Source organism: Aythya marila, assembly GCF_965140915.1.
Source record: "Aythya marila genome assembly, chromosome: 29".
NCBI lineage: Eukaryota > Metazoa > Chordata > Aves > Anseriformes > Anatidae > Aythya > Aythya marila.
In genome coordinates this window covers 1,433,207-1,455,816 of record NC_139070.1, presented here as the reverse complement: position 1 = coordinate 1,455,816, position 22,610 = coordinate 1,433,207, and the positions used below count along the sequence as shown (strand labels likewise).

At 56.7% G+C, this 22,610-nt stretch overlaps 4 protein-coding genes across 6 annotated transcripts; all 4 read left to right on the top strand.

Annotated features, from left to right (window-relative positions):
• The first annotated feature begins 459 nt into the window (after window positions 1–459).
• Window positions 460–5,712, top strand: LOC309888661 (natural killer cell receptor 2B4-like). Of its 3 annotated transcripts, none has more exons than XM_082781100.1 (9): window positions 460–633; window positions 2,496–2,804; window positions 2,874–3,137; window positions 3,432–3,542; window positions 3,939–4,012; window positions 4,154–4,219; window positions 4,331–4,396; window positions 4,588–4,647; window positions 4,876–5,712. In XM_082781100.1, the coding sequence occupies exons 1-9, from the start codon at window positions 543–545 to the stop codon at window positions 4,951–4,953; spliced, it is 1,119 nt and encodes a 372-aa protein (XP_082637226.1). In that variant the 5' UTR covers window positions 460–542; the 3' UTR covers window positions 4,954–5,712. The 3 variants fall into 3 exon arrangements, with proteins under 3 accessions (XP_082637226.1, XP_082637225.1, XP_082637227.1); XM_082781099.1 differs by having other exon boundaries at window positions 3,879–4,012; XM_082781101.1 differs by lacking the exon at window positions 460–633 and adding an exon at window positions 2,155–2,287 and having other exon boundaries at window positions 3,879–4,012.
• A 1,139-nt stretch (window positions 5,713–6,851) lies between these two features.
• On the top strand, window positions 6,852–10,098 carry LOC309888374 (CD48 antigen-like). Its single transcript, XM_082780646.1, has 4 exons — window positions 6,852–7,279; window positions 8,569–8,886; window positions 8,968–9,237; window positions 9,427–10,098. The coding sequence occupies exons 1-4, from the start codon at window positions 7,228–7,230 to the stop codon at window positions 9,510–9,512; spliced, it is 726 nt and encodes a 241-aa protein (XP_082636772.1). The 5' UTR covers window positions 6,852–7,227; the 3' UTR covers window positions 9,513–10,098.
• Window positions 10,099–12,370: 2,272 nt separating this feature from the next.
• LOC309888495 (CD48 antigen-like) lies at window positions 12,371–17,236 on the top strand. The gene is made up of 4 exons (XM_082780821.1): window positions 12,371–12,538; window positions 13,923–14,240; window positions 14,317–14,586; window positions 14,777–17,236. Exons 1-4 carry the CDS (start codon window positions 12,487–12,489, stop codon window positions 14,860–14,862), a joined length of 726 nt encoding a protein of 241 aa, XP_082636947.1. The 5' UTR covers window positions 12,371–12,486; the 3' UTR covers window positions 14,863–17,236.
• LOC309888601 (CD48 antigen-like) lies at window positions 17,099–21,709 on the top strand (the record flags this gene model as incomplete). The annotated part of the gene is made up of 4 exons (XM_082781017.1): window positions 17,099–17,324; window positions 20,371–20,688; window positions 20,765–21,034; window positions 21,234–21,709. Coding segments are annotated over 4 exons (900 nt in total), but the record flags the coding sequence as incomplete, so codon positions are not given.
• Between the last annotated feature and the right edge of the window lie 901 nt (window positions 21,710–22,610).

The following is a 22,610-nucleotide window of genomic DNA, read 5'->3' as shown; positions in this document are numbered from 1 at the left end:
CAGAGAAAGGTGATGGGAGGTGAGGGAGAAGGCAGCTCTGGTCCTGTACCTCCCTGACCCCCAGGCCGGGCTGGGCACTGCTCTCTGGTGGGCCGGATCCTGCTCGGGGCTGTCTCCAAGCTGGTGTCAGGGTCCTCGCATGCTGTACACTGTGAGCAGCCAGTGCCTCTGAGCACCTTCTCCTCCCAAAGACAAACTGCAAAAAGAAAGCAAAACCCCAAAAGCACCCCCTTTACGTAATTAAAATTAGTTTCCCCTGAGGTTTGCAGCCACTGCGCCCTGCAGCTGAGCTCGCTTGGGAGGCAGCAGCACGAATCCCCCAGGGGCCAGGGGAGCCTGAGATGGTCCCATCCTCCCCACTGGTGACGCAGGGACAGCGGGGGTGGCCGGAGGCGAGCTGTGGCAACGCGGAGGATATTGCACTGGAGTGTGCGCCCATGAGGGTTTGAGGAACCGCAGGCGAGAGAGGAAGTTGTTGATGGCCGGTCACGGGTTCCCAGGGCTTTCTCCAGCTGCAGACAGCTTGCTCGCACACTCCAGAGATGGAGCAGCCCCGGGATGTTCTGCCAGCACCGTGGATGGCGCTGTGCCTGGTGCTGTGGGTGGCAGCCCCGCTCCCTGAGGGTGCCCAAGGTGAGGAGGGGGCGCAGGGCGAGCTGACGGCACGGCGGGGTGGCTGGAGGCTGCGGGCAGGGCAGGGGGGATGCGCGGGTGGGACGTGGGTTTTCAGCCAGTCTCGGGGGTCCTGAGGAGATGGACAGGGGTTGGGGGAGTATTTGGGGTTTTCTCTGCCTCTGTCCTCTGCACCCAGGCCGGCCCAGCCCATTTGGGGCCATCGCTGGCCGCCGCGCCGCGCCAATTCCCTTTTGCAGGCCGGATTTCTCTGCTGAGCGAGACCAGCCCCTTCTGACAGCAGTTTCGGGGAACTGTCAGTGCCTGAGGCTCTTCCTAAAACTGGAGACTTCTGTGCCATGGGGAGCAGAGCCCCTGCAAGTGCCTGGGCTCGGGGGCACGTTTGGTGCCTTCAGCATCCCCTGGACACATTTCCATAGCCCCCATCACGTTCCCTGCTTTTGCTGTGAGCGGGGTGGGCACCACCTCTGCCTCCTCTCCCCGACCACCCCATCCCCACCAGTTTGCTGGCCAGCTCTGCCAAACTGGCCCCAGGGGAGTCACACCTGGGGGGATGCTGCTGGCTTGAAGCTCAAGCAACAAAACCTGCAGCAAGCTGGGGCTCAGTTGAGCTGCAAAACCTCCCTGGAGGTGCCGGTGCGGTTAACCTTGGCGTGCTCCACCAGCTCGGCCCCTGCATTCACACCTCTGCAGCCTACACTTTGCATTGTCTCTTCCCCTGCTCGCTGTGACCGCAGTGGCTGGGCAAGGCACAGCCTGGCCGAGGGCGTCACGGTGCCTTTTGTGGTTTTCTTGCAGCACGACGTGGTTGCAAAGCTTCAGCTGTCCCCGTTGCTTGAAGGCTCCTGGGTGCCTGGAGCGGGGGGCGCACAGTGCAGTGCGATTCAGGTGTGAGCCCGCGGGGGATAAATAGTGCTTATCCCTCCCAGGGAAGCTGCTCCTTCTTTTGCACGTCCCAGACTCTCCTATTGCTTGATTTGGGGGGTGTCCCCTCTGTATCAGGGTCTGGTGGCTGCAGTTTAATGAAGGTGAGGTTTAGGCTCGGTGTCTCAAGTCGGGTCTCGCCCCCACCCACGCACGCAAGGACAGCGAAGCCGGTGGCTTTGTCAGCGCCCTCCGAGCATCGATGCGGAGCTGTGATCCCCGACCTGGTGCTTGTCCCCGTGGCCGTGCCATACAGGGGGCTACGGGGGGGCGGCAGCACACCCGGCTGTGCCATGCCGAGCTGGGGACCCTCAGCAGCCCCCCACCTTTTGGGGCTGCTGCAGAGCCTGGTGCAGCCCCAGCTGCACGGAGGCAGGAGGAAACGGAGCAGCTGCGTGCGTGCTCGTCCTGGTGACCGCTGCCTTTTGTGTGTGTGGTTTTTGTTGTTGTTGTTGTTTTTTTTTTTTTTTTTTTTTTTTTTTTTTTTTAAGGGCTTTTTATCTCACCTCTACCAGAAGCCCAGACATCCGGGGCTGCTCTGAACAGGAAGGGGAGAAAGCCCAGCTTCGGGGTGGGGGGAAGGGTCCCTTGGGTAAGGTTCTCGCTGCTCCCCAGGCTGGGCAGGCAAGAAAGGAGCTGGGGCAAAACCGAGCAACTGGAGCCTTACTGGAGGGGCTGCAAACACCTCTGCTCAGGTCAGAGATGATACAAACACGGGCAGCCACCAGCTGTGAGTACGGGGTGCGGACAGACACAAGGCCAGCCTGGGGTGCTGCAGGAGCTGGGGACACCCAGGGACCTGGTCCTGCTGCGCCGAGCACTGGTGCCCAGAGGGTATGGGGGCACCAGCACAGGGGGCTCCAGTGGGTGAGCCCCCTCTCTCCCTGCCCCGGGGGCACCCCCCGTGCTCACCCCGTGCCTCTTCTTTGGGACCGCAGGGTGCGAGGACAGGGCTGTGCCTGCCGGAGGAGAGCTGCAGCTGCTGCCCAAGGAAACACCACAAGCATGGGTAAAGTTGGAATGGAAAGTGACACTGGATTCAGGAACCAAGCTGGTCATTGTGAGTGCTTTAAAGGATAAAGTTCCAGATTTCAGGAATCGTTTTTCTGGGAGAGCCACCTTCCACCCGGAGACCCTCTCCCTGCGCATCAGCCCGGTCACCCAGGCAGACAGCGGCAACTACTCTGCAGATTTTGAGATTGCATCTGGCCACACTCATTCTCAGTGCTTCCACGTGTCAGTGTGGGGTGAGTGGCTGCCTCTCTCTCCCCCCTTCAGCACTCTCCCCGGCCCCTCTCACCCCCCTGTCCTCACAGAGCCCATCGGCCAGCCACGCCTGGAGGTGCGCATGCCGCAGCAGGAGCAGGGCTGGTGCAACTTCTCGCTGCTCTGCTCCGTGCCCGGTGCTGCCAACATCTCCTACAGCTGGTCCCGTGATGGGGAGCCCCAGGGGCACGAGAACGTGCTGTGGGTGCATGGGGACACGGAGCCCAGGACCTACATCTGCAATGCAAGCAACCCGGTCAGCTGGAGCACAGCCAGCACTGACACCAGGACGTTCTGCGTCCCTCCAGGCACAGGTAATTTGCCCTCGGTTCCATCAAAACTGGCTTTGGGGGTGCATCACCTGCACTGCTCCGGTCTCCGGGACCTTCATTTCCCCAGTGAAACTCCAGAGGGTGCCATGCTGCTGCTGGGCTAAAATGTGCCCAGCTTCCCTTCTTGGGAATGGAACGGTGACTGCTGGGCGCGGGAGATGTACATCGGGGCTGAGGTTTCCTGGGCAGGTGCTGAGCTGTGGCACTGATGGGGACTGTGCTTCAGAAACATCCAGGCTCTGCCCCACGTCAGCCTTCTGCCCTCATTCTTCTCAGGGTCTTCCATCCTGTTGTGGGCAGTGGCCGTGCCGCTGGTGCTGGCTGTCTCCCTCGTCGCCTTTGTCGCCTGGTGGTGCTGGAGGAAGCGACGGAAGGACGGCTCGGCAGGTTTGACCCCGGGGCTGGCGCGGGGATTTGGCTCTGCAGCTTCTGCGCTCCTGCTAACGCTCTCGGTGCTGGCCCTCAGCCACTCGTCCCTCCTGGGCTGATGTGGGACCGGCCACCAAGCCCCTGGCTCTGCAGGGAGGTCCCCGGGGATGGGCTGAGTCCTGTCCCAGCGCCGTGCCCAAAGCCGGTGGCAGCACCGGAGGCTTCTCCCCATGGGGTCTCGGGGACTATTTGGGTTGTGGTTAGTGTTAGCTCTATTCAGAGGAGGAACAAAACCTCCAGACTGCCGAGGGATGCCTTTCTCCCTCTGCTTTGCTTGACTCGAGTGCTTCCCAGGGGCTGAATCCCCCCAGCATGGGGGCTGCAACCGCTCATCCCTTGCTCTGACCCTTCAAGCTCCCCCAGGACCCGTCGAGCCATCGATGACTGTCTACGAGGAAGTGGGCAAAGTCCAAGCTGGCCAAGACCTTGTGAGTGTTGGGGGCATCCCTGGGTGCCCCTTCCCCATGCTGTGCCCCCGGGCAGCATGTGGCCCCCGGGGCATCGGTTTGGAAGTGTCTGTCGCCCTGGGCTGTGTCCTTTAACCATCCTGGGGCTGCTTTCTCCTGCAGAACAGGAACAGGGAGGCCAATGTGGTAGGAAACACTATCTACGCCGTGGTCTCCACCAAAGCACAGGTGGGGCTCCAACCCAGGGGAGGGAATCTGGGTGGCCCCCTGGGCAGAGGGCTGCCCCTTTTGCCCATAACTTGCTTTTCATCGCACGTTTTCACTGTTTCACCCTGGCAGGGGCCCAGACACTTCCAGGAGCCCCAAAGCTGCACCATCTACTCCACTATCCAACCTACCAAGAAGGTGAGCTTTCCCTGCCGTGACTCCAGCCCATTTGCAATGGCAGAGAAACCCAAATCCTCCCCACAAGCTGAAGGCATCGGTGCTCGGTGGGACCCAGCACTCCCCGATGCTCCTGAAATGCCCTCAGGGACCTTTGGTGGGGCAGCAGCCACCCACTGCCCCTAACGGCAGGTCCTTTCTCTGCTCCACAGTCCCCTTCCGTCAGGAGAAAGAAGCTGGATCCAGCTCTGGTCTGCACTGCCTACACAGAGGTAAAACGGGCCCCGGCCCCGCGGGGAGAGGAGCCCCACGCGTCTCCTCTCCAAGTTCTGCTCTGCAGCTTCTGCTGCTGGAATTTGGGTGACTTTGGGGGTGTTTTTTGGTGACTAATGAAAGCTCCAAATCACCCTCCCCGTGCGGGGCTGTAAATGCCATTGTGGGGGACCCGAAGCGACACCCGCCAGTCCCTGCTGGGCTGAAACTCCCCCCTTTCCTTGCAGCCTACGGTGCCTTTGAAACACTTGAGTCTCCCACCGCGGACCTTGTCCCTGTCTCCTGTGGACAACCACCACTCCTAGCCCCTGGCTGTTTTGGCAAGACCTCCTCTTCTTCTGGAGCCAGCACCCAAGGGGCAGCACCCGTGGGGAGCTGGGGACTTGCTCAAGATGAGAACATCCGGACGTGGGGTTTTACAAGGACTGCAAACCCAAAGTGCGCCTTGGAGGCTTTGCTGCGAGGGAAGGGGGACAGGCTGGGTGGTTGAAGCTTGTCTGTGGAGGAGACGGCTTTGAAATCTGGACTGTGCGTCGGTGGGAGCTGAGGATGCAGGATGTGTGTTAGTGCCAGTGTATGAGCTTGTTTTTTGTTTGTTTGTTGTTGTTGTTGTTGTTTTTTTTTTTTTTTAATTTTTTGACAGATCCAATACACCTTGCGAATTCATTTTAAGTGTGAATAGAAGCTGAACTGCAAGAGGCAATTGTGGGGCTGGTTTAATTAGCTTAATTGACTATTTATAGCCTCAAATGTAACTTGGAGGGGGAAGAAGCGGGGGGTGGATCACCTTGCTTTGGGATTGGGAGCCTCTGAAGCCAATGCTGAGGAACTTGGAAAAGTTTCTGCTGTGCGAACTGGGGTGGCCCTGGGGATGATTTCAGGGCAGGAGCATGATGCTGGGCATGGCCTCAAGCACCTGGAGCCATCCCGTGTCCAGCAATGCCCCCATGTCCCTTCCCCCTGAAGTTATCCCATGGCACGAGTGGCTCTGGGAGAAGGGAGGGGAGGAAGAAGAGGGGCTCTGGCTTCAAACATCTCACCAAAGGCAAGATCAAGGGATTTTATTCAGGATTAAAATTAAATGTGCCACTTTGATGGAAGCTCTCTCCTGATGGTGCTGCCTGCTCCCCTCTCCTCTGATTCCCTGCATCAAAATACCTTTGTGTCTGCTCCCTGTGAAGGGAGCACTAATGGGGATCGTTAATGGGGAGCTGTGCTGGGGGATACTGGGGGGGAGCTGGCTGTCCTAGCAAGGAAACCTGGGGGGCAGGAGCTGCCCATTGGGGCTCAGGCACCGCTGTGCTGCTGCTGATTGGAGCCAGCCCACGCCCTGTCTTCTGCTCTTCAAGGCATGCAGGTGTGAGCAGAATACTTCTCGCACTAAATACGGGTGAATGCAAAATGCAAATAAGCATAAAGAGACTTTTCTTATTTCTTTTTGGTGAATAATATCCCTTCCAATAGCATAAGTCCCAACGCCCTCTCGTCTTGGCTGCGGGAGGTAAGTCTGGGCTGTGCCTGGCTGAGGGAGCTTGTTGTTGGGGTGGGGGCTGCAACCTGCACGCAGGACAGTGTGGGCATTGATGGAGAATCTGGGGCAGAGACTTCAGGCACATGGAGGGGGCTGAGGCTGCTGCCTGTCAGCGGGGGCTGATGTAGGAGATGCATCTCCTTTTGCAGAAGGGTCTGGCCCCAAAGGCAGGGTCCCCATGCTCCTAATGAGCAGAATCATCTGAGGGTGCCGGTTCCGAGCTGCACCCATCAGCCCAAGCCATGCTCCATCATGGTAAGTTTTCCCTAACGGCCATGCTTTGCACGTGGGGGGTGACCTGCAGCACCCAGGCTGCAGCTTGCATGGTGACAGCATGGTTTGATCCCCACTTCTGCCAGTTCCCACTGGTGTGGGTTGAGCCGGTGATGCTCAGCCCCGCTGTGCCTGGGGACGTGGACAGGCACTGCCCGTCTGGCTGCAGCATTGTGTGCGCTGGCACATTCATAGGAACACCTCTTGCTGGCATAGGATCTCCTCCCTGATGGGTGTGAACTGCAGAGGGCTGAAATTAAACTGGGTCAGGGCTCAGCAGGTGCTGCCATCGCCCTTCCTTCACAAGTGTTTGGTTGCCCCCAGCACAGGACTTCGCTGCCCTTTGCCCCCAAAAGAACCATAGAATATCGCGAGTTGGAAGGGACCCACCCACAAGGATCATCGAGTCCAACTCCTGGCACCGCACAGGTCTATCCAGAAGTTTTGACCATGTGTCTAAGTGCACAGTCCAAAGGCTTCTTAAATTCAGACAGGCTTGGTGCAGTGACTACTTCTCTGGAGAGCCTGTTCCTTTGTGCGACCACCCTCGGAGAAGAACCTCTTCCTGATGTGTAGCCGAAACCTCCCCTTCCTCAGCTTGACTGCCGCCCTCCGGCTCTCTCAGGCTGGAGGACACAAAAGAGGAAGAAACGGTGCACTCTTTATTTTTCGTCTGAATGTACTTTTTTGACCGGAGAGCTGGGGGTTTGGTGGGTTTCTGTGCTGGAGCCATGTGAGTTCCAGAGATAATATTGCGTGCCAAACCGCAGTGAAGATGGCGATTGGGCTTGCAGCGGAGCTCCTCTTCATCCCCTCTGTTGTGCAAGGTAACATCAGGGTGTGTGGGGGGGGTGTCCTCCGGGGCAAGGGTGCCGGGTGGGCTGTGATGCCGGTCTGGGGGTGGATGGTGCTGAGGAGGGCAGTGGTGGTGGTGGTGGTGGAGGTGGGCAATAGGGTGGTGCCTGTGGGTCGCCCGTCCTACAAGAGCCTTTCCCATCCTCAGTCTTTTCTCCAGCAATTCCCACCCCCAAGCTGTGACCTGCAGAGAAACCCCGGTGTCCGTCTCGCTCCCCATGGGGCACACTGGTGTCCCGGCAAGCAGGGCTGCCGAGTGAGCTGGGGAGGGGGGACAAAAGGAAGAAAAAGTGGAAGCAAAAATGTCAGTGACAGAGCTCGGCATGAAGCCATGCCTCCCAATATGCTCCAAGCGTTGAGAAAAGGGAAGGCACGGATGTGTACGGACACGGGGGCAGGCAGCTGGAGCGTGGCCCTGCAGGGGGGGACGGGGCGTTTGAGGCTGAGGCAGCCAAAATGGCCGCCCTTCCCCTGCCCATGGCAAGGACCAGAGGGCGCGATGTGCGAGGTTTGTGTAGCCCTGAGAGGAGCAGGCTGAGGGGAGGCCTCATGGCAGCCAGCAGCTTCCTCATGAGGGCAGCACTGGCGCAGGCCCTGGTCTCTTCTCTATGGTGACAGGATGTGAGGAAATGGAGCCGGGGGTGGCCAGACCGGCTGTTAGGCAAAACTTTGCTTTGGTCAGGCCCTGGAAGAAGTTTGTGGGGTCATGGCCATGGCCCCAAGACAGTCAATGCTCAAGCAAGTGGACAGCACTCTTGGATATATGCCCTAACTCTAACTTCTGCGGAGGCAGGAGTCGGGCCGATGAGCCTCTGCCTGTTCCCACTATGGGGCATTGCATGGAAACGTTTATTTAGGAAAAAATGTCACAAAATCTTTAACTTTGGACAAGCCCTCCAAGCTCATTGAGATCCAACCACCCCCCAACCACCACAGTCACCCACTAACCCATGTCCCCAAGCACCACGTCCAACCTTTCCTTGAACACCCCCAGGGGCAGTGACCCCACCACCTCCCTGGGCAAAGAGCACCGTGGACACCAGGTCCAACCGTTACCCTTGCACTGCCAGGTCTGCCAGGAGACCGTGTCCCTGAGCACCACACCAGATATGTCCAGGAATGGTGCCCCAGCCCCTTCCCTGGGCAGCCTTTTCTGACGCCTCACAGCCCCAGGGGGCTACAAAGGCGGGTGGCTGAGGCAAGGGGCTTCCCTATCCCCCTGAGCCATGCCTGGTAGCACAACTCTCTGCTCTCCCCACAGCACGGGTGCAGGCGGCTACCTCGGAGGCAGTAGGGGTGGTGGGAGGTGTAGTATACTTCAGCCCCCCACTGCAGAACCTGACAACCACCTACCACCAAAGCCACTGGTACTGCGGCAGCTCCCTGAAGATTGCCATCCATGAGTACGGGAAGGGAGTCCGGTACCTCGATGGCCCTTTCAAGGACCGCCTTGAGCTCTTCCCCAACAGTACGCTGAAGATCAGCAGCTTGCAGAAAAACGACAGCAACAGCTACTGGATGTACCTGGAGGACAAGGCGAGCAAGGAGCACACCTACAGCATCTACCTGAAGGTGTATGGTGAGCCTGGGCGGGGAGGGTGGTGGTCCTGGCACCCCTCTGGTGACAGGACAGGCTGTGACATCCCAGTGCCTCTTGCAGATGTGGTCCCCAAACCTACCGTGCGTGCCATAGTGAACGGGGACAACCCGGAGCGCTGCGATGTCACCCTGGAGTGCTGGGTGCAGCTGGAAGACGTGACCTATGAGTGGATGCCCGCCAGGAGGGTCGTGCCAGGGGGCTCTAAGGGCACCAACAGCACCCTGCCCCTCTCCTTCAACCCCTCCCTGGAAACCTACACCTGCAGGGCCAGCAACCCCGTGTCCTCCAGCAGCGCCCAGCTGACCCGCAGGCACCCCTGCTCGTGGACAGGTACCGGCTGTACCAGGTGGCAGAACCTGGGTGAGATGGGTGGGAGGTGGCTGCCGGGTGTCCCAGGGGTCAGGTCCCTTTTCCCATGGGCACGAGCCCCCGCGGAGGGGACCGTGGGGCTGCATGTTCCAGCCCTGCGGTGGTCCCACTTGGGCTGCTCTCATGTCTTGGTTTTCCCTCTGCCTCCAGCTGAGTCCTCTGCTGTCCCCACCGCCACCAAGACCAGCATGCTGATGTTGCTGGGACACCTCCTCCTCTTCTTCGCTCTGCATTAATGACATGCTGTGGCTGATGTTGTCCGCTGTGTGGGTAGAACCTGGATGAAGCCCCCAGATGGCAAGTCTCTTTCAACGGTACTTTGAGAATCCCAGCAATGTGAATCAGCAAATGGACATTTAGCAGCTCAAAAATGCACGCAGCCCTAGCTCTGAGACCTGAGCCGAGCCTTTCCTGCAGGTTCCCCATGGCAGTGGGCATCCTCGGCTCTCTTGGTGTCTGCCAGCCACTGGGGGGGAATGCCCTTAGGGGACTGGTGTGTGGAGTGGTTATGAAGGATGGTACACAGCAGGTTTAGCCTGGAACCTGTGACACCTTCAGGGGAAGTGCACCCCTGAGTTGTTGAAGCTTGTCTTTGGAGGAGATGACTTTGAAACTTGGACTGTGCGTCGCTGGGAGCTGATGCAGGATGTGTGTGTTGTGGTTTAACCCAGCTGGCAACTAAACACTATACAACCCTTTCCACCCCTTCCCAGGATGGGGGAAAGAAACGAGAAACTTAAGCTTGTGAGTAGAGATAGACACAGTTTATTAGGACAGAAAATAATAATAACAACAACAATAACAATAATAAAAAAGATGTGTACAGAACAAGTGATGCATGATGTGATTGCTCACCACCCGTTGACCGATGCCCAGTCTAACCCCTAAGAGTCTGGCCCCCCCTCCCCGGCTAGTCCCCCCTATATACTGTCCAGCATGATCCCAGATGGCATGGAATACCCCTTTGGCCAGTTTGGGTCAGCTGTCCTGGGTCTGTCCCTTCCCAGCTCTTGCTGCACCCCCAGCCTGCCCGCTGGCAGGACAGAGCGAGAAGCTGTAAAGTCACCTATACAGCGAGAGAAATCTTTTCTCACATCTCATAGCTCACGCTCGTATAGGTTTTGGCTAGGTACTGCTGTTTTTGCAAAGTCTTCCTCTTCATCCTCCTGCTCCTCTGATGGCCCTGCCTCGTCTTCTCTATACCTAGGCCTAGCAGAAGGCTCTCTGCATTCTGAACGACCTGACTCTCTATACCATTTTTTCACCTTGGTTACGGGTGCAACCGATGCTGGTACAGTTTGTTTCCCTGGCTCAGCCTTGGCGCCCGTTTTAGGGCTTGGAGCGGCCGCTGGGCCTGTCTCAGAGGTTGAAGTGGCCGATGGTCTGTCACTGGGGTTATATTGGCATTGAGTGCAGCTCAGTAAGCATAGGCCAAGCCCCAGCACGTTGCAGTGATTTCTGCTTGTGTGGTACTGCCAGGGTGATGACACACCTTTTTCAAGCACTCGACCACTTTTTTAGGATTTTTCAGTTGTTTGGGGCTAAGTTTGCAAAGCACTGGAGGTGCCCACTGCTCTAGATGCCTGCCCATATTCTCCCACTCTCCCTTCCTCTCATAGCTATCCTGCCTCATGACAGACCTTTGGATGACACTCTTAAATATTTATTTAACCTTAGACAAAATCTGAAGTGCATTCAGGAGACATAACAATGAGAACATGCTGGTCTGAACATCCCAAGGATGTTCATCACCGGGACAGGGGAGAGAAACGAGAAACTGAAGCTTGTGGGTTCACATAGGGACAGTTTATTAAGACAGAAAATAAAATAAAATAAAAATAAAATAAAACAAAACAAAATAAAATAGTAAATAGTACAAAACAAGTGATGCACAATGCTGTTGCACACGACCTGATGACTGATGCCCATCCTATCCCCAAGCAGACGACCCCCACCCCAGCCAGCCCCCCCTATATATTGTCCAGTATGATGCCAGATGGCATGGAATACCCCTTTGGCCAGTCTGGGTCAGCTGTCCTGGGTCAGTCCCCTCCCAGCTCTTGTTGCACCCCCAGCCTGCCCGCTGGCAGGACAGAGCGAGAAGCTGAAAAGTCCTTGGCTTGGTGTAAGAACTGCTCTGCAACAATTAAAACATCAGCGTGTTATCAGAACTCTTATCCTAAATCCAAAATATAGCACCCTACCAGCTACTAGGAGGAAAATTAACACTATTCTAGCTAAAACCAGGACAGTGTGTTAGTGCCCGTGTATGAGCTTGTTTTGTTGTTGTTGGTTTTTTTTTTTTTTTTGACAGATCCAATACACCTTGTGAATTCACTTTTAAGTGTTTTTAAGTGTGAATAGAAGCCGGACTGGTTCTAGTCCAGTTCTAGCATGTCCGGCACTGCAGCACTTAGTGGTTGCGTGACTTCGTTCAGGCCTCGATAGTCCACTGTTAGTCTCCACTCACCATTAGACTTTTGCACTGGCCATGTGAGACTATTAAAAGGTGAATGAGTCTTGCTGATCACTCCTTGTGTCTCCAATTGATGAATTAGCTTATGGATGGGAATCAGGGAGTCTTGGTTGGCGCAATGGTGCTGCTGGTGCACAGTTGTGGTAGCGATTGGCACTTGCTGTTCTGTGACCCTCAGCAGCCCCACAACAGAAGGGTCCTCTGAGAGACCAGGCAAGGTAGACAATTGCTTAATGCCCTCTGTCTCTTAGGCAGCTATTGCAAAAGTCCAGCAGAACCCTTTTGGGTCCTTGAAAAATCTTCTCCTGAGATAGTCTGTGCCAAGGATTCATGGAGCATCCTGGCCAGTCACAATACGATGCAGTGACTACTTCTCCAGAGAGCCTGTTGCACATTTGGACCAGCGTTGTTAAATGTCTAGCTGAAACCTCCCCTTCCTCAGCTTGACTGCTGCCCTCCGGCTCTCTCAGTCAAGGAGGACTCAAAAAAGTAAGGGTACAGTCTTTATTCTTTGTCTGAATGTACTTCCTTGTCTGAGGTGCTGGGGTCTTGACTGCCGCCCTCTGGCTTTGCCAAGGAAGGCTTTTGGTCTCGAAGAGGAAGTGAGTAAGGGTGCAGTCTTCCTACTTCGTCTGAACGAACTTTCTTGACCGGAGAGCTGGGGGCTTGGTGGGTTTCTGTGCTGGAGCCACGTGAGTTTCAGTGATAATTTTGCGCGCCAAAATGCAGTGAAGATGGTGGTAGGACTTGCAGCGGAGCTTCTCTTCATCTTTTCTATTGCGCAAGGTAACATCAGGGTGTGTGTGGGGGGTATCAGGTGGGCTGTGATGTGGGGCTGGGTGCGGATGGTGCTTGGGATGGTGGTGGTAGTGGTGCTGGTGGTTGTGGGCACTGGGGCAGTGCCCATGAGTCGCCCGTCCTACATGAGCTTTCCCCATCCTTATTCTTTTCCCCAGCAATTCCCATCCCCAAGCTTTGACCTGCGGGGGCACCCCAGGGTCCCACCGAGCTGGGGGCGAGGGGCTGCCGAGTGAGCTGGGGAGACGGGAGGAAAGGAAGCAAAAGTGGAAGCAAAAATGTCAGTGATAGATCTTGGCATGAAGCCGAGCCTCAAAAGATGCTCCGAACGTTGAGAAAAAGGAAGGCACGGATGTGTACCGACACAGGGGCAGGCAGCTGGAGCGTGGCCCTGTTGGGGGGGTCGGGGCGTTTGGGGCTGAGGCAGCCAAAATGGCCGTCCAAAGCCTGGGGTGCAGAAGAAATGGCTGTCCTGCTGTCATCAGCATCAGCACGGCCTCGCCCCAAGCTCCTTGAGCAGTTCTGGGCGCGACACTATACGAAGGACATGAAAATATCAGAATGGGCCCAAAGGAGGGCAACGGGGGCATGGCAAGGACCAGAGGGCGTGATGTGCGAGGTTTACGTAGCCCTGAGAGGAGCAGGCTGAGGGGAGGCATCATGGCGGCCAGCAGCTTCCTCATGAGGGCAGCACTGACGCAGGCCCTGGTCTCTTCTCCCTTGTGACAGGATGTGGGGAAATGGAGCCGGGGGCGGCCTGACAGGATGTTAGGCAAAACTTTGCTTTGGTCAGGCCCTAGAAGAAGCTTGCGGGGTTGTGGGCATGGCCTCAAGACAGTCGATGCTCAAGCAAGTGGACAGCACTCTTGGATATATGCAGTGACTCCACCCTCTGTGGAGGCAGGAGTTGGGCTGATGAGCCTCAGCGTGTTCCCACCCTGGGGCATTGCAAAGTAACCTTTAATTTTGGTAAAGAATCACAAAATCATTAAGGTTGGAGAAGCCCTCCAAGCTCATGGTGGTGCAACCACCCCCCAACCACCACAGTCATCCACTATCCCATGTCCCCAAGCACCACGTTCAACCTTTCCTTGAACACCCCCAGGGGCGGTGACCCCACCACCTCCCTGGGCAAAGAGCACTGTGGCCACCAGGTCCAACCGTTACCCTAGTGCTGCCAGGTCTGCCACGAGACCGTGTCCCTGAGCACCACACCAGATATGTCCAGGAATGGTGCCCCAGCCCCTTCTCTGGGCAGCCTTTTCCGATGCCTCACAGCCCCAGGGGGCTACAAAGGCGGCTGGCTGAGGCAAGGGGCTTCCCTATCCCCCTGAGCCATGCCTGGTAGCACAACTCTCTGCTCTCCCCACAGCACAGGTGCAGGCATCCTCCCCGAAGGCAGTAGGGGTGGTGGGAGGCGTGGTGTACCTCAGCCCCCCGCCGCAGACCCAGACGACCACCTACCACCAAAGCCACTGGCGCTGTGGCAGCTCCCTGAAGGTTGCCATACATGAGAATGGGAGGGGGATCCGGTACCCCAATGGCCCTTTCAAGGACCGCCTTGAGCTCTTCTCCAACAATACGCTGAAGATCAGCAGCTTGCAGAAAAACGACAGCAACATCTACTGGGTGTACCTGGAGGACAAGGCGGGCACGGAGCACACCTACAGCATCTACCTGAAGGTGTATGGTGAGCCTGGGGGGGTGGTGGTCCTGGCACCCTGCTGGGGACAGGGCGGGCTGTGACATCCCAGTGCCTCTTGCAGATGTGGTCCCCAAACCTACCGTGCGTGCCATAGTGAACGAGGACGACCCGGAGCGCTGCAGTGTCACCCTGGAGTGCTGGGTGCAGCTGGAAGACGTGACCTATGAGTGGATGCCCGCCAGCAGGGTCATGCCAGGGGGCTCTAAGGGCACCAACAGCACCCTGCCCCTCTCCTTCAACCCCTCCCTGGAAACCTACACCTGCAGGGCCAGCAACCCCGTGTCCTCCAGCAGCGCCCAGCTGACCCGCAGGCACCCCTGCTCGTGGACAGGTACCGGCTGTACCAGGTGGCAGAACCTGGGTGAGATGGGTGGGAGGTGGCTTCTGGGTGTCCCAGGGGTCAGGTCCCTTTTCCCATGGGCACGAGCCCCCCGCGGAGGGGACCGTGGGGCTGCGTGTTCCAGCCCTGCGGTAGTCCCACTTGGGCTGCTCTCACATCTGGGTTTTCCCTCTGCCTCCAGCTGAGTCCTCTGCTGTCCCCACCGCCACCAAGACCAGCATGCTGATGTTGCTGGGACACCTCCTCCTCTTCTTCGCTCTGCATTAATGACATGCTGTGGCTGATGTTGTCCGCTGTGTGGGTAGAACCTGGATGAAGCCCCCAGATGGCAAGTCTCTTTCAACGGTACTTTGAGAATCCCAGCAATGTGAATCACCAAATGGACATTTAGCAGCTCAAAAATGCACCCAGCCCTAGCTCTGAGACCTGAGCCGAGCCTTTCCTGCAGGTTCCCCATGGCAGTGGGCATCCTCGGCTCTTGCCTGGTGTCTGCCAGCCACTGGGGGAGAATGACCTTAGGGGACTGGTGTGTAGTGTGGTTATGAAGGATGATACACAGCACGTGACACACTGCAGCTTCTGTCTGTCAGCGTCTCGTCACACCTCTGCTCTGAGGATAGAACCTGGATGAAGCCCCCACATGGCAAGTCTCTTGCAACAGCACTTTGCAAACCCCAGTGCCTTGTTTCAGTTAGGACAGAGTTAATTTTCTTCCCAGTAGCACTTGTTTTGTATACATTATTATTCGTAGTACTATTATATTCATTATTATTTTTATTTTCCTGTGTTGGTAAACTGTCTTTATCTCAACTCACAGGCTTCACTTTCCCATTTCTCTCCCCCACCCCAGAGAGGGAGGGGGGAGGATGAGCGAACGGCTGTGTGGTTTTTAGATGCTGGCTGGGTTAAACCAAGACACCCAGCAATGCAAATCAGCAAATGGACTTTTAGCAGCTCAAAAATGCACCCAGCCCTAGCTCTGAGACCTGAGCCGAGCCTTTCCTGCAGGTTCCCCATGGCAGTGGGCATCCTCAGCTCTCTTGGAGTCTGCCAGCCACTGGGGGGCAATGCCCTTCGGGGACTGGTGCGTGGTATGGTTATGAGGGCCGGTACACAGCACGTTTAGCCTGGAACCTGTGACACCTTCAGGGCAAGTGCACCCCTGGGTGGTTGAAGCTTGTCTTTGGAGGAGACAGCTTTGAAATTTGGACTGTGTATTGCTGGGAGCTGAGGATGCAGATGCGCGTGTTGTGGTTTAACCCATCTGGCAACTAAACACTATAAAACCCTTTCCACCCCTTCCCAGGATGGGGGAAAGAAACGAGAAACTGAAGCTTGTGAGTAGAGACAGAAACAGTTTATTAGGACAGAAAATAATAATAATAATAATAATAATAATAATAATAATAATAATAATAATAATAATAATAATAATAATAATAATAATAATAATAATAAAAATGTGTACAAAACAAGTGATGCACAATGCAATTGCTCACCACGCGCTGACCAATGCCCAGTCTAACCCCTAGCAGTCTGGACCCCCCTCCCAAGCTAACCACCCTATATACTGTCCAGCATGAGCCCAGATGGCATGAAATACCCCTCTGACCAGTTTTGGGTCTGTTCCCTCCCAAATCTTGCTGCTCCCCCAGCCAACCCGTTGGTAGGACAGAGCGAGAAGCTGAAAAGTCCTTGGCTTGGTGTAAGAACTTCTCTGCAACAATTAAAACATCGGTGTGGTATCAACATTCTTCTCATCCTAAATCCAAAACATAGTACCCTACCAGCACTAGGAGGAAAATTAGCTCTATCCTAGCTAAAACCACGACAGTTTGTTAGTGCCAGTGTATGAACTACTTTTTGTTGTTGTTGTTGTTGTTGTTTTTGATAGATCCAATGCACCTTGTGAATTGACTTTTAAGTGTTTTTAAGTGTGAATAGAAGCCGAACTGGTTCTAGTCCAGTTCTAGCATGTCCGGCACTGCAGCACTTAGTGGTGGCGTGACTTCGTTCAGGCCACGATAGTCCACTGTTAGTCTCTACTCACCATTAGACTTTTGCACTGGCCATGTGGGACTATTAAAAGGTGAATGAGTCTTGCTGATCACTCCTTGTGTCTCCAATTGATGAATTAGCTTATGGATGGGAATCAGGGAGTCTCTGTTGGCGCAATAGTGCTGCTGGTGCACAGTTGTGGTAGCGATTGGCACTTGCTGTTCTGCGACCCTCAGCAGCCCCACAACAGAAGGGTCCTCTGAGAGACCAGGCAAGGTAGACAATTGCTTAATGCCCTCTGTCTCTTAGGCAGCTATTGCAAAAGTCCAGCAGAACCCTTTTGTGTCCTTGAAAAATCTTCTCCTGAGATAGTCTGTGCCAAGGATTCATGGAGCATCCTGGCCAGTCACAATACGATGCAGTGACTACTTCTCCAGAGAGCCTGTTGCATATTTGGACCAGCGTTGTTAAATGTCTAGCTGAAACCTCCCCTTCCTCAGCTTGACTGCCGCCCTCCGGCTCTCTCAGTCAAGGCTGGAGGACTCAAAAAAGTAAGGGTACAGTCTTTATTCTTTGTCTGAATGTACTGCCTGGACCGGTGAGCTGGGGGCTTGCTGGGCTTCTGCGCTGGAGCCACGTGAGTTTCAGAGATAATTTTGCGTGCCAAACAGCAGTGAAGATTGCGGAGGGACTTAAATCGGAGCTCCTCTTCATCTTTTCTATTGCGCAAGGTAACATCAGGCTGTGTGTGGGGGGTGTCCTCCGGGGCAAGGGTGCTGGGTGGGCTGTGATGCGGGGCTTGGGGCGGACAGTGCTGGGGATGGTGGTGGTAGTGGTGCTGGTGGTTGTGGGCACTAGGGCGGTGCCCGTGAGTTGCCTGTCCTACATGAGTCTTCCCCATCCTCATTCTTTTCCCCAGCAATTCCCATCCCCAAGCTTTGACCTGGGTAGAAACCCTGGTGTCTGTCTCGCTCCCCATGGGGCACCCCGGTGTCCCACTGAGCTGGGGGGCAAGGGGCTGCCGAGTGAGCTGGGGAGGGGGGAGGAAAGAAAGCGAAAGTCGAAGCAAAAATGTCAGTGACAGAGCTCGGCATGAAGCCGTGCCTCACAAGATGCTCCGAACGTTGAGAAAAGGGAAGGCATGGATGTGTACAGACACGGGGGCAGGCAGCTGGGGCGTGGCCCTGCAGGGGGGGACAGGGCATTTGGGGCTGAGGCAGCCAAAATGGCCACCCATCCCCTGCCCATGGTAAGGACCAGAGGGCGCGATGTGCGAGGTTTGCATAACTCCGAGATGAGTAGGCTGAGGGGAGGCCTCATGGCGGCCAGCAGCTTCCTCATGAGGGCAGCACCAACGCAGGCCCTGGTCTCTTCTCTATGGTGACAGGATGTGAGGAAATGGAGCCGGGGTGCCCAGCCTGGCTGTTAGGCAAAATTTTTCTGTGTACAGGCCCTGGGAGAAGCTCGCGGGGTGGTGGGCATGGCCCCAAGACAGTTGATGCTCAAGCAAGTGGACAGCACTCTTGGATATATGCAGTGACTCCACCCTCTGTGGAGGCAGGAGTCGGGCCGATGAGCCTCAGGGTGTTCCCACCATGTGGCATTGCACAGAAACGTTTATTTTGGTAAAGAATCACAAACTCATTAAGGTTGGAGAAGCCAAAGTGTTCCAACCACCCCCCTACCACCCCAGTCACCCACTAACCCATGTCCCCAAGCACCACATGCAACCTTTCCTTGAACACCCCCAGGGGCGGTGACCCCACCACCTCCCTGGGCAAAGAGCACCGTGGCCACCAGGTCCAACCGTTACCCTAGCGCTGCCAGGTCTGCCAGGAGACCGTGTCCCTGAGCACCACACCAGATATGTCCAGGAACGGTGCCCCAGCCCCTTCCCTGGGCAGCCTTTTCCGATCCCTCACAGCCCCAGGGGGCTACAAAGGCGGCTGGCTGAGGCCAGGGGCTGCCCTGTCCTCCCGAGCCATGCCTGGTAGCACAACTCTCTGCTGTCCCCACAGCACGAGTGCAGGCATCCTCCTCGCAGGCAGTAGGGGTGGTGGGAGGCGTGGTGTACCTCAGCCCCCCGCTGCAGACCCAGAAGACCACCTACCACCAAAGCCACTGGTTCTGCAGCAGCTTCCTGAAGGTCGCCATCCATAAGAACAGGAGGGGAGTCTGGTACCCCAGTGGCCCTTTCAAGTGCTGTCTTTAGCTCTCCTGAGATAGTCTATGCCAAGAATGCACAGAGCATCCTGGCCAGTCACAACACGATGCACTGACTACTTCTCCAGAGAGCCTGTTGCTGTGTTGGACCAGTGTTGGTAAACGTCTAGCTGAAACCTCCCCTTCCTCTGCTTGACTGCCACCCTCCAGCTCTCTCAGGCTGGTGGACACAGAAGAGAAATAAACGGTGCAGTCTTTACTCTTTGAACGTACTTCCTTGACCGGGGAGCTGGGGGCTTGGTGGAATTTGGCACTGGAGCCACGTGAGTTTCAGTGATAATTTTGCATGCGAAACCACAGTGAAGATGGTGGTGGGGTTTGCAGCGGAGCTCCTCTTCATCTTCTCTATTGTGCAAGGTAACATCAGGGTGTGTGTGTGCGGGGTGTCCTCCGGGACAAGGGTGCCAGGTGGGCTGTGATACGGGGCTGGGGGCGGATGGTGCTCTGGAGGGCAGTGGTGGAGGTGGTGGTGGAGGTGGGCACTGGGGCAATGCCCATGGAGTGCCCGACCTACATGAGCCTTCCCCATCCTCACTCTTTTCCCCAGCAATTCCCATCCCCAAGCTTTGACCTGCTGGGACACCGCGGTGTCCGTCTCACTTCCCATGGGGCACTCCGGTGTCCCATGGGGTAGAGGGCCAAGGGGCTGCCAAGCAAGCTGGGGAGGGGGGAGGAAAGAAAGCGAAAGTCGAAGCAAAAATGTCAGTGACAGAGCTCGGCATGAAGCCGTGCCTCTCAAGATGCTCCCAAGGTTGAAAAAAGGGAAGGCATGATGTATATGGACATGGGGGCAGGCAGCTGGAGCGTGGCCCTGAAGGGGGGAACGGGGCGTTAGGGGCTGAGGCAGCCAAAATGGCCGCCCAAAGCCTGGGGTGCAGAGGAAATGGCTGTCCTGCTGTCATCAGCATCAGCACGGCCTCACCCTGAGCTCCTTGTGCAGTTTTGGGCTCGGCACCATATGAAGGACATGAAAATATCAGATTGGCCCAAAGGAGGGCAACGGAGGCATGGCAAGGACCAGAGGGTGCGATGTGCGAGGTTTGCGTTGCCCTGAGAGGAGCAGGCTGAGGGGAGGCGTCATGGCGGCCAGCAGCTTCCTGTGAGAGCAACACCAGCACAGGCCCTGGTCTCTTCTCTATGGTGACAGGGAGGGAGGAAATGGAGCCGGGGGCGGCCAGACCGGCTGTTAGGTGAAACTTCGCTGCCTGTGTGAAGGCAGGAGTCGGGCTGATGAGCCTCAGCGTGCTCCCACCATGGGGCATTGCGTATTTCCTTGAACACCCCCAGGGGCGGTGACCCCACCACCTCCCTGGGCAAAGAGCACTGTGGCCACCAGGTCCAACCGTTACCCTAGTGCTGCCAGGTCTGCCAGGAGACCGTGTCCCTGAGCACCACACCAGATATGTCCAGGAATGGTGCCCCAGCCCCTTCTCTGGGCAGCCTTTTCCGATGCCTCACAGCCCCAGGGGACTACAAAGGCGGGTGGCTGAGGCCAGGGGCTACCCCGTCCCCCTGAGCCATGCCTGGTAGCACAACTCTCTGCTCTCCCCACAGCACAGGTGCAGGCATCCTCCCCGAAGGCAGTAGGGGTGGTGGGAGGCGTGGTGTACCTCAGCCCCCCGCCGCAGACCCAGACGACCACCTACCACCAAAGCCACTGGCGCTGTGGCAGCTCCCTGAAGGTTGCCATCCACGAGAATGGGAGGGGGATCCGGTACCCCAATGGCCCTTTCAAGGACCGCCTTGAGCTCTTCCCCAACAATACGCTGAAGATCTGCAGCTTGCAGAAAAACGACAGCAACATCTACTGGGTGTACCTGGAGGACAAGGCGGGCACGGAGCACACCTACAGCATCTACCTGAAGGTGTATGGTGAGCCTGGGGGGGTGGTGGTCCCGGCACCCCGCTGGGGACAGGGCGGGCTGTGACATCCCAGTGCCTCTTGCAGATGTGGTCCCCAAACCTACCGTGCGTGCCATAGTGAACGGGGACAACCCAGAGCGCTGCAGTGTCACCCTGGAGTGCTGGGTGCAGCTGGAAGACGTGACCTATGAGTGGAATCCCGCCAGCAGGGTCGTGCCAGGGGGCTCTAAGGGCACCAACAGCACCCTGCCCCTCTCCTTCAACCCCTCCCTGGAAACCTACACCTGCAGGGCCAGCAACCCCGTGTCCTCCAGCAGCGCCCATCTGACCCGCAGGCACCCCTGCTCGTGGACAGGTACCGGCTGTACCAGGTGGCAGAACCTGGGTGAGATGGGTGGGAGGTGGCTTCTGGGTGTCCCAGGGGTCAGGTCCCTTTTCCCATGGGCTGGGGGTGGTAGGAGCCCCCTGGGAAGGGACCGTGGGGCTGCGTGTTCCAGCCCTGCGGTAGTCCCACTTGGGCTGCTCTCATGTCTTGGTTTTCCCTCTGCCTCCAGCTGAGTCCTCTGCTGTCCCCACCACCACCAAGACCAGCATGCTGATGTTGCTGGGACACCTCCTCCTCTTCTTCGCTCTGCATTAATGACATGCTGTGGCTGATGTTGTCCGCTGTGGGGGTAGAACCTGGATGAAGCCCCCAGATGGCAAGTCTCTTTCAACGGTACTTTGAGAACCCCAACAATGTGAATCACCAAATGGACATTTAGCAGCTCAAAAATGCACCCAGCCCTAGCTCTGAGACCTGAGCCGAGCCTTTCCTGCAGGTTCCCCATGGCTGTGGGCATCCTCGGCTCTCTCCTGGTGTCTGCCAGCCACTGGGGGGGCAATGCCCTTAGGGGACTGGTGTGTGGAGTGGTTATGAGGGATGGTACACAGCACATGACACTTTCAGGGAAAGTGCGTGATACGGCCAGTGATGCCCCACATCCAGTTGTGGAGCACCGGAGCAGGACCATGAGACAGTTAAGGTTGACTTTTCTCAGCCCAGGAAGGCTCAATAGTGGAATCATGTTGTATGTGTACAGTAAATATTTTCCTTTCCACACCAGACCTCATGTTTTTGGGTGCATTTGCTTCATTCCTCCTGGCTTGGTGCCCCCTTTCCTCTGGTCTGGGGTTTGGTGTCGGTGGCAGTGGGTGCCTGGGGACCGGGGGTGACTGGGGAGCTGTGTTTGTTCCCACTGCCCTTGCTGGGGAGAGGAGCCCTTCTACAGCTGTCCCCTGTGGGAGCAGTCGGAGGCACACAGGGCAGGGGGACGTGCCTTGTGAGTGATGGTGACATCCCTGAGACTGCAAGGGGGGATGGGGACATCGCACAGGGCCACAGCTGCCCGGGGTGCTGCTGCTCCTGTCAACTCCAGCAAATCAGATGGAGAAAATGAAGAATCGGGCTCTCTTCTCCCAACAACCCAAGAGCAAACTTCCCAGATCCATCACTAAATAAAGGCTCCCAGGGCCAGATTCACCAAAGGGGTGGCATGGACCTCGGTGGCTCATTTGAGAATCAGGAACGAGCACGAGTTGTTCCAGCTCCCGGGTTTAATAAGAGGCCCAGGGTAATTCCTCGTGTGTGGCAGCCTGAGATTTCAGTACCAATGTGGGTTTCTACAGAAAGCCCCCTCCAAAGCATTAGCTGGTGCCTCGCTCACCTTTCCAGCCAGGAGACTTCAGCCCAAGCTGCCTGGCTTCTGATGGGGAAACCAGCAGCGTGTAGGATCCTTTTTTCCAGGTAAAGGGAGTTTTTCTGTGAGCTCCCACCACCATTTTTCCTCTCCTCGCCCCTTCATACTTCCTGGATGAGGATTTGTGCTGTCTGAATGATTTCTCTTGGTGGCTGGGGGCATTCAAACCCTGACAGAACCAGGGTCCCCCTT